Here is a 10,460-nt window from a genome sequence, read left to right on the forward strand (position 1 = left end):
AGAGATAAAGATAATGTAAGCATATGTCATTATTTTTTTTCTAAACTAATCGATGATCTTTAGCTTACTTATTTTAGCGAAACCAAATATGTTAAGAAGTAAGAGGATCCCATGAATTAGGAAATGAAGGCTCTTCATAAAAATAAGGTTTGAGATCTTGTGTCAAAACCTATAATTGAATATTTAATTACTTATGAATGAGTCTATAAGATAAAACGTAAGCCAGATGAAAATATAGATTGTTATGAGATAAGACTTATTGCAAGAGGATTTTTTCAAAAATATAGATAAGATTATAAAGAAACCTTTAGTCTTATGGTTAAGATGACATATTTTAGGATGATGATTACTCTGGTAGTTAATCTTAGATTGAAGCTTGTCAACTTGATATGAAGAATACCTTCCTATAGGGTGAAATTCATGAGGATATTTATATAGAACAATCACCAAGGTATACTTTTATTTCTAAACCAAATTATGTTTATAAGCTCAAGAAGATGTTCTATAAGCTAAAGCATGCTCTTAGAGTATGGTGTGAAAAAATTATTTGATACTTATAAAAATTATTTTTATAGAAGATAGTTCTATAAACAAATTATTTTCCTAGCTTATTTATTAAAAAGAAAGAAAGCCTATTCATATTACTCTTCTATATGTGGATGGTATGATTATTATCAGAAATGACAAAATTTTAAAGTTTTTTAGTGATGTTTCTCTTTGGTTTGAAATAAAATTCTTGGAGAAGCTTAATATTTTTCTTACTTTGGAGGTGATAAATATACAAAAATATATTTTTATCTCTTAAACTAGCTATGCAAAAAGAGTTATTAAAAAGTTTAGAATTAATAAAAATAAGAATGTTTCTACTCCACTTGATGCAAATATAAGTTGTAACGATAGTATTGTTCTTTCTGACTCTCCGATCTTTTCATGATCTCATTGATGATCTCATCTACTTAATAAATATAAGATAAGATATTATATTTTTAATTAATCTTGTAAGCCATTTTATGTAATTTTTAAGGAAATCACATGTTTGATGCAACAAAGAGAATTCAAAACATGTGAATTATATCCTTCATTTGGGATTATCCTATAAGAAGACCATTCATCTTGAATTGCATGATTACATAGATACTAGTTTATGAGGTAATTTAGATACTCATAGATCCGATTTTGACTATATATTTTCATATGATTTTGTGTATATCTCATAATATAATAAGAAATAACAATTGATCTTTCATTATACAATTGAAGCAAAATACAATGTTTCCTCACTTATTGCTCAAGAATATATATATAGTTAAGACATTTAATAGAGGATGTTTACTATCAAATTAATAAATCAACTATTTTATAGCATAATAATTAAAATACCTTAAAATTAGCTACAAATCTAATTTGTTATATAAGAACCAAATATATTGAAATTAAACATAATATCATCTAGAAAAAGACATTGAAGGAGTTATTAAGGTCATGAAATTAAGAGCAAAATAATATCATAGATATCTTTATCAAATCTCTTTTTAGAAGATCATTTGAAGATTTTCAAAATAAGTCAAGACTTATCTATGAAAGTATACTTTCAAGAGGTAATATTAAGATTTAAAATATTATCTTTTGGAGGATTTTAAGATTCTTATATTTTATCTTTTACATAAGTTGATTAGATAGAGTTATAGAGATAGGATCTCCTAGTTTAAATTGTTATTCTACACCTATAAATAGATGATATTTATACGTGTAAATTCATTCAAGTCTTAAGTGTTTAGACCTATAGAGCTTAAGCCTATAAGTAGTTTAAAATCTTTAAGTTCAATATAACATTTTTTTTGTTTTTTTTACTTTTGCCTTGATTTTTTTTTCTTATTTTGTTTAATCTTGGACTAGTAATACATTATTATACTTATATATGATTTCTCCCTTTCTTCATAGATTATGAAGATATTTAAGGATTAATCTCTGATTAACTAATTGAGTGAAAGTATAATAATTGGGATTGTTAATTCGAGTTCCTAAAGAAGATATTATTTACCTTAATTTCATAGGATTATGAAGATAATTGAGGATTTTAATAAATGTAGGATCCTTTTCCATAAACTTGGTTGGATAAAAATCAACCCATCACAAAAATTTCTCCTTTCTCACACAATACTTTGATTTTACTATGATGTCTTGTAATCTCAATTCAAGATGTTTTCAAAGTACGTAAACTAGCTTAGATCCTTAGGATTCTTTATAGCAAAAGATGTTTTTTCCTCTAGCATTAATATCTTTCTCTTATTCTCTTAATCTATTGTCTCCCCTTAATATATTTACACCATTTGCTAGATTTAATGTTTTTCTCTCTGAGAAAGATGTTTTCAATGTTTTTTCTTTTATTATTTGATGAATTAGGCTTCATATTTAAAATTTATCTTCACTCTATACATATGCCTATATTTCTTGAACAAACTTATTCATGCTCTACTATGGGGGAAGTCATAACCTATCATTCATGCAATATTCCTACTAAAAAATAATTTTTTTTTCTTCATATGATATTTTAGTTTATGCTAAAGAAATTTTAAAATGAAACAAGAGATAATTTCTAGGGAAAATATATCCACTCCATTAATGTGATTTAACTTAGATTTATTGTTTACTAGCTATGTTCCAAGTATGATAAGAGATTAGGTGACAAGTAGATATGGGAATGTGATCTCATGAATGAGTGATTAAACTAAAGAATTAGACCTTTAGAAATCCGTGATGCAAATTGAAATAGTTTGGGAAATCCATGATAATAAAATTTTGGGACAATGTTTTGGTTCCATGTTAGGAAATAATTCTTTTGAGGTGAAATTTTGGTGGAACCAAAATAATTTAGAAAGGAGAGGATAATAAAGGAGATATCTAACTCTTAACTTATATTCTCCTTTAAATTAAACTTTGTAAAAAGAAAAAAAGGGTAAAACCTAAACTATCATAATATATAGTGATTTTGGAAGCTTCATAGCTTTTTTCGAACTATTTATAATAATTACTCATGTGCTTGATTTAATCATTCACGTACAATTTGAAAAACTCTTAATTTGAGTCATAAATTACAACTTTCTATTGTTCATCTTCAATCACAAAATCAATCTAATTCTAAAATTTACATGTTAATAATTTTTACACTTTTGACATATATAAAAAGTTCATATAGAGGTTCTCTTTACACTTTTGACATATGTAAAAAGTCTTCGGGCTTTACAATTTTTAGGTTTATGATTTCTTTAAATTATATTAATCTTGATTATGTCTTCAATTATGATGGATTTATTTTGATTTTATGAACTTTTACTTACCTACAAATTTCTTCTCTTTCAAAATTATAAATATTTATATATAATTTTAAATTATATATATATATATATATATATATATATATATATATATATATATATATATATATATATATATATATATATATATATATATATATATATATATATATATATATATATATATATATATATATATATATATATATATATATATGTTAAGATCGAAAAGCCAACGAAGATGAGTAATAAACGAAGGACTGCACATTTGACACGGCTTGGCATGGATAAAGCACCCGTTAGTAATTTACTCTCATCCAAATGGGTTTCACGTCGGTGGAAGGTATGTGAAACATCTCAAATTATTTGTGAAAATGTATTATCTTTTCCATATTTTAGCAACTTGAAACTAAATCTATATACTGTAATTAGTTATAATGATTCATTACTTGTCATCGTCTTTTTGTTTTGTTTTGTTTTTCTTTTTCTCCTGTATTTATGCTGTAATAAAACAGAATGAAAACCTTAAAGCATGCAACTTTGAAATTGATTGCTAAGGTTGTACCACTAAAAAAATGCTCATGTGGGGCAACTCATAATTAATGATGGAGGAGTTCAGTGAAATAGCGATCACAGAGATCAGACAACAGATGAGAAGGATGTGGCAATCAATATAATATATTGTGATACTATATGTGTACAAAACGTGATTTGTATTGAGTTGGAATCAAATTTATTTAAGCCACTTAATGATTTCGTTTGGGTTCCATAATCATATATCATAGATTTAATTAAATTTACTTAAATTGTGTGGTATCTAAATGATCAATCTCTTCAAAAATTTTATGATCCCTTAAGGATTTTTGTAAAAAAAATAATGAATAAAAAAATATTTAACTCGAGATTCCACAAGTAAATATATCAACAATCACTCGATAAATAATATAAATTAGAAATATATACTTAGTAAATTACAAACATCAATCCTTCTTATTAGACTTTAGAAAATAGATAGATTGAATTAATTATAATAGGGGTTATATTTTTCATTAATTCAACAAAGATGGAAAGAGGATCATTGCAAAATAAAAGACTATAGACTATATATAATAGGGGTTATACTTAGCAACCTCCGTATTACCATTCCTAAAAAAATAAAGACTATATATTATAAAATTAGCCGATAATACCTAAGTCATGTGAAACTTTTATTATATTCATTTGTAATATTTTTTTCACAGACCAAAATAAACATGACTGTATTATAGATAAAGAGCTATAAACATCGATGTTCTTCGACTCCAAACAAACCAAAGTTTTCAAATCTTGCTCTCATATTTAATGTAGTTTATCCAATCTGAAGAGCTAACGAATTTACGGCCATGTTGCTCATTATCAAAACTTGTGAGAATCTAACCTTCATAAAATTTTATAAGATATACCAAAAGTTTTCAACAATATTAAAAAAAATCGAGAATATATATCATAATTAATAAGAATTTCAATAAGCTCAATGAATTCGACTCTCCATACATCACCCTGAGGTATGTTACGTTCCTAAAATGCAACACTCAAAGATAACAAGAACTTGCTATAAGTCATATGTGAATTGATCAATAATCACTATAATAAAACTTAAATTATTAATTGACATGAGTTATTTTAAGACTCTTTTCTTTTACCATCAAGTACTTTATATCATAATACATAGAGTTACAATAGTATTTATTATTTTTAGAAAAAAAGATACTACGATATAGCACAAAGTATTTTTAATGACTTAATAATTTAGTTTGATCATGCCAAATCTTATAATAAAATTTTTCAGTCATAACTCTTGATTAGTAACCTTCACAAAATCAACTTCTATTGTTAATAATTCTATAATATATTACTTGATATTTTGTTTATAAATTATCCCTCCCGTTAATAGAGATATAAATCATAGAGGACTTCTCATTATCGAGATAATTTATAGAATCAATACAAAAAAAATATTATCATTTTAAACATATATATATATATATATATAATATCCTTTGTTTGTAAAAATATCCTTTGCTTAAACCTATACCATTGTGAATTGTCAAACCGAAAGGAAATTTCTCAAATTCAAAAAGATTTTTGAGATTTTGAATAAAGGCGTTCACGTGGGATCATTAGACAATCAAATACTAACAAACAATCTTATCATTGTACTATATTTCTGATCGAAATTATTAGTGTGCAGAAAGAAAATGTTCTTTTCCTGTGTGACTTCAGCTCACAGTTTACATAAAACAGTGAAGAAAAAAACACAACCACAAGGTTCGATTTTACTAATTCAAGAACTATTTGACTGCACACATCCTCTTTAAGGAACTTTGGAACAAAAAGAAAAGACCCGATATGCCTAGCAGAGAATACTGAATCAAAACAGACACACAAAGGAAATGTAGTTGGGAAAGCAATGAGAAAATCTCTGTTTCACTCGTTACATTTGATGAAGTGAACACTCAATTTTGCCTCATTGCAAGATAAAACTTTCAAGCTGCCATCCAAAACCAGAGTCGCTTTCAACACTCCCGGTTATGACACTTTCTGCTCCTAAGTTTGCAAGTCATGATGCTTTATGCATGTTATAAGCTCGCGAGTATGTCAGCATAATCAGGGACGATGAAGAAACTTAATGAATTTACACTTTTTGAGTATAAAAATGAACTACAAGAATGTGAGGGATCAAGCTCCAAGTTAGCATCTAGGCATACCAAGATTATGCTTGAGGCCCAGACGATTCGGTCCAACATCTCCAAATCAAAAGCATGATACGAGTAGAGCAATTGAATACGTTGATGATCTACAGTGCGATGAGATGACTACTCTCATCTTTGTAGAATAACTTGCGATGATATCTTCAACTCTAATTCTATAGAAACAATGCGTGAAAAAGTATCTTGCAGCTGGAGAAAGGACTCAAAAGAGCCATTGGTCAGGGACAGTGAGGAAGTAATTTGACATGGCTTTCCTGAACCTTTTCTTGTACTGATCTGGAGAAATTACAGTTGGAGTTGCATTTTTCGGGCCACCAAGGATGCCGGAAGCTTTTACCCATGTTTCAAGTTGCTTGTCCCATGTATATTGCCGCATGAAGTCTATAATTCCTATAACTAGCTCCTTTTGCATCTCATCAATGCCAACCAGCAATGAGTAGTCCATGACATCAACACACTGCAAAAAAGAGATTTCAAGTAAATAAAAAAGGGAAGCATCTTCTTATGTTGTTGGGACTTCTAACTATGATGAACAGAAATTTATGCTCATAAACTAAAGAAGCCCACAAGCATTGATCTTTGGAAAGAAAGCAGAATAATTTACATGTATACCATTGTTCAAGTTGCAGGGTTATCCCACTGTTACATGCTGGAAGATGATTGGCCCCCTTTAACTCATATGACTATGCTAGTTATTCTGAAACATTTAGCTATGAGATTGTATAGGCATTGGTAACCCTTCGAGCTAACGAACTTGCTCATGACCTGCTTTAAACATGCTGCAACAGCATTTATTTCTAAGGAAAGATTTCAAAGGGAAACCTGCAACGCCATATAACAAAGAAAATATCTTACCTCCTGCCTTCCACATCATCATGTTGTTCATTGCCCTTGGATTACCAGAGCAAAACAAAGTCTTTTAGATTTGTGAGTTAACTTGTTATCATTGGTTAAGGTTTAGAAATGGTTGTATCATGAATTCAAATACAACCATACATCTAGTTATGATGAGTAAGATGACCGCACAAACTAACAACATACATTAAAAAACCTAACAAGCCCATGAATAATAAATAATTACTAAAGATAAGATATGACTATGCTACCTAATAAGTGTTTGGAGTAATTAAATCAAATGAAAAACAAATGACTCCAATGTGTAGTCCATTAAAGGGTCAAATATAGCAGGTAAAATCCAAGGTATTTCCAGTAACTTGGAGGAAAAAAAAAGGCACAAGTGTCAAATGAGCATCAACGAAGGCACACCAATTTTTGAAATTTGATTTTCTTTCCTTTTTTTTTCTCAGTGAAAGCCAGCCAGAGATATGTTCTGAAAGTTCGAATAGGCATGATCAAATTATCCAATTCACATTAAATAGTAAGAAATTTGAAATTTGATAGGTATTCATATTAAGAAATAAAACATAGTAAACAATTTAGTTATCAGAATCAAAATGAAATAGATTTCTTACTGTGAGAAAATAAGTATCGTTCCATACAGCCCGCTCCAAACTTCTCTTTGCCTTGCTTCCCAGAAATATTGGTTTTGTCTCTAACAGATTCAAATCTAGTAGAACTGTGTTGTTTCCCGAAGTATCAGGGTTATAACGGGAGCGTAGAGAACCTTTGAGATCATAAACTCTTGAAATATTCCTCTTAAAAAAGAGGTTCTCCATTACCATAACATCCATTTTCATTTCCCTCCCGCCTTTTGTGTGTTTGACAGTCACCTGATACATATAAGAGACAAATCATTACAGTGATGCTTTTACATTATATGTTTGCAAACTAAAGTATGATGGTGGCAGTCTGTGACCTGATAAATACCAAGGACTTTAGCAAGGCAGGTGGGACAACCAGAAGTTATGGATTGCGTCAAATACTTGAAGTATTGTGGAGCAAACTCCTCAAATGAATCTAACTCTGTTTTGGTGACCTGCTTAATTATGAATCTTTCATCCAATGACTTGGCAAAGTAAACATTGCTTTTACCACCTTGTGCACTCCATCTCTTGCAGCGGCTTAAGGAACGTATATAATCAAATTCACTTGGGCAGCATATCTTCCGAAATGCATGAAACTGCTTTGCAAAGTAGCATATAACAGAAAACTTTGCCTTGTCTGAAGGAATTGAATACTCATCCTCAAAAGAAATTTTGAAATGTGTTTCTTTCGTATCTAATAGGTTCATCTGAGATAGTTGAGGTTCATCATGTCCAACATGAGAATGAGACTGAAATTTTGGTTGTTGAGCTGCTAATCTTGTACCAACATTGTTGTTGCTACCATAATTTCCAACACTTTTTTTTCCCACCATACTGAAGTCCTCAATTTCATCCAAACTAGATGTTATGCAGTCACTATACTCTTGGGAAGCCATAGCATACGATATTATGCTGGTGGGCTCATCATCATAAACTGCAATAACAATATCATCAAGAGCATTTTGAGGTAGAAGTAACCGTGCCCTGTCAGTCATCTTTTCCAACACTGGTGAGATATGTACAGGTTTGTGATTGAGAAGATCATCCAATCTCTGAACTAACCTAGGAGAATTTTGTGAGTAAGCTCTTCTCATGCTTGTAATTGGGTCCCTTACCATGCTTGCAAGATCGCCAGAGGAATCAAATGATTTTACTGAAGGTATATGCAATGAAGCAGGAAGAAAACCACCGTGTATTCTTTTACGGAACCTTAAAGCAGAGTCAAATGAATATACTCTTAATGGGGATTTCACCTTCCTGTAGCATGGAGAATCCATCAAAATTACTAATGCATCAGCTTCTGAACTACCTTTCGGTTGATCCATCACTAACTGACCTGAACCACTCCATGCCAAATCAATTTTGTCTGAGAGATTAGACTCACCAGAGATTGATGTATCATCCCAGTCATCATATTGAACAAACACAGAGTTAAAACCTGCTGAGCTTGAACAGTCCTCAATGGACAAGTCAGTTTCAACCATGTTTGTATTACACTCCAAAACCTGGAAGCTAAGTTCTTCATGCTGCTTTGAAAAACTTGATTTATCAGTTCCTAAAAGGGGCGATGACTTTGCAGTAACATATCCAGCTAAGTCCTCAAATGTTCTACCTTTCCTAGGTATTTCTTCCCTCTGTTCTCTCAGATTGGTTTGAGGTGAAAAATTCGTAAGTCGTGAATCAATTATGGTACAACTTTTTTCTTTGGACAACAAGTCTAATGAATAGAGTCGACGATCCCATATGTAAGAATCAAGTAGAAGTGCACGTCTCAGCCGATTGAGATCTAAGATATCAAATGTTTCCTGAAAGGGTTGAATATTCCCCACCATAACTGGTTGAAGCAAGAGCTGTTACCACATAAGAGGGAAACTTTAATCAATATGGATTTGCCCTCAAAAGATTTATCATGACAAGGCTTAAAACTTCAAATCAAGAGAACTTAAAGAACGAGTGTCATTGCAACTTACATCATACTCATGTCTTTCCATTTTTAACAAACCCTTCAGCTTGATAATGTGTCTATAGATGCTTGCTTCTAAAGGTTTATCCTTTAATGTCGTAATCTTCCTCTCAATCACATGGAGAACATCAGATATCTTACCATGCAAGATATTTATTTTGTTGGATACCTGTGGGAGCAAAAAGTCACAATCTATTACTAAAGCTTTTGAACTTGATGTACACATAAACTTATATGCAAAGAATACAAAATACCAAAATTGCCTCCTGTCTCAACCATTCTTGCTGAATCTGGCAAGTGAAATCCAGAAGTGATGGTGGCAAGCAAACAGATAAAATATCTACAGGAGAATAGCGAAAGAACGCAACCATGCTGCCAAACCTGCAGAAGAAAAGAAAGAAATTGAAATTTGCATTGGAAGTCAACTCATTTGGAGGTTGGTTCAAACTTTCTTATCAAGCATCAAATACCCATAAAAACGAAGGCAGTCTCTTTGTAGAGAGTGACCACAAGTTGCAATACGGTTAGCAGTTGCATGACTTGAAAAGCTAAGCTCCAAGAATTTCCCAAAAGAGAGCCCCCATGCAGCATCTGACATAATTACTCTGCGTGCAGCTGGTGGAACTCCATCCTCATCTTTTTCACACTTGAGGCATCGATGCCACATCCAAATCCTTCCATCATGTTCACCAGGTAACTCCATCGAAGGAAGTCTCCTGACCATAATAGTAAGGCTGCCCTGCTGGTGAGTATAACACCTAACATGGGCTTCTGTTGGCTCTTTACAGAATTTACAATAATTTGTCTGATGATGATGAAAGAAAATTTAGAAAAGTTCAGAATGTGTAAAGAACATAGAATAGAGTTGCACGGTCCATTGGCACAAAAAAAATACCTCGTCAAACAAGTCATCACGAAGATATCTCCCCAAAGGCTTATCAAAACTACC

At 30.9% G+C, this 10,460-nt stretch overlaps 1 protein-coding gene across 2 annotated transcripts; it reads right to left on the reverse strand.

The window, feature by feature from the left end:
• Window positions 1–5,970: 5,970 nt before the first annotated feature.
• On the reverse strand, window positions 5,971–10,454 carry LOC135666548 (putative 1-phosphatidylinositol-3-phosphate 5-kinase FAB1C). Of its 2 annotated transcripts, XR_010509807.1 has the most exons (8): window positions 10,407–10,454; window positions 9,982–10,316; window positions 9,766–9,892; window positions 9,519–9,680; window positions 7,881–9,398; window positions 7,537–7,794; window positions 6,677–6,843; window positions 6,326–6,521 (listed from the first exon to the last, which is right to left on the reverse strand). XR_010509807.1 is itself a non-coding variant. In XM_065178142.1 (7 exons), exons 2-7 carry the CDS (start codon window positions 10,233–10,235, stop codon window positions 6,267–6,269), a joined length of 2,574 nt encoding a protein of 857 aa, XP_065034214.1. In that variant the 5' UTR covers window positions 10,236–10,316; window positions 10,407–10,454; the 3' UTR covers window positions 5,971–6,266. The 2 variants fall into 2 exon arrangements, 1 of the variants encoding a protein (XP_065034214.1); XM_065178142.1 differs by lacking the exon at window positions 6,677–6,843 and having other exon boundaries at window positions 5,971–6,521.
• Window positions 10,455–10,460: the final 6 nt, after the last annotated feature.

The sequence above is a fragment of the Musa acuminata genome, unplaced genomic scaffold (genome assembly GCF_036884655.1).
Source record: "Musa acuminata AAA Group cultivar baxijiao unplaced genomic scaffold, Cavendish_Baxijiao_AAA HiC_scaffold_1108, whole genome shotgun sequence".
In the NCBI taxonomy this organism is placed as follows: domain Eukaryota; kingdom Viridiplantae; phylum Streptophyta; class Magnoliopsida; order Zingiberales; family Musaceae; genus Musa; species Musa acuminata.

Coding starts and splice junctions, on each gene's coding strand:
- LOC135666548 (XM_065178142.1), bottom strand. CDS start 10,235: ATGGTCAGGAGACTTCCTTCGATGGAGTTACCTGGTGAACATGATGGA. Junction 9,681..9,765: donor TGAGACAGGAGGCAATTTTG/GTATTTTGTATT, acceptor TTGCTCCCACAG/GTATCCAACAAAATAAATAT. Junction 7,795..7,880: donor AAGTCCTTGGTATTTATCAG/GTCACAGACTGC, acceptor TATATGTATCAG/GTGACTGTCAAACACACAAA.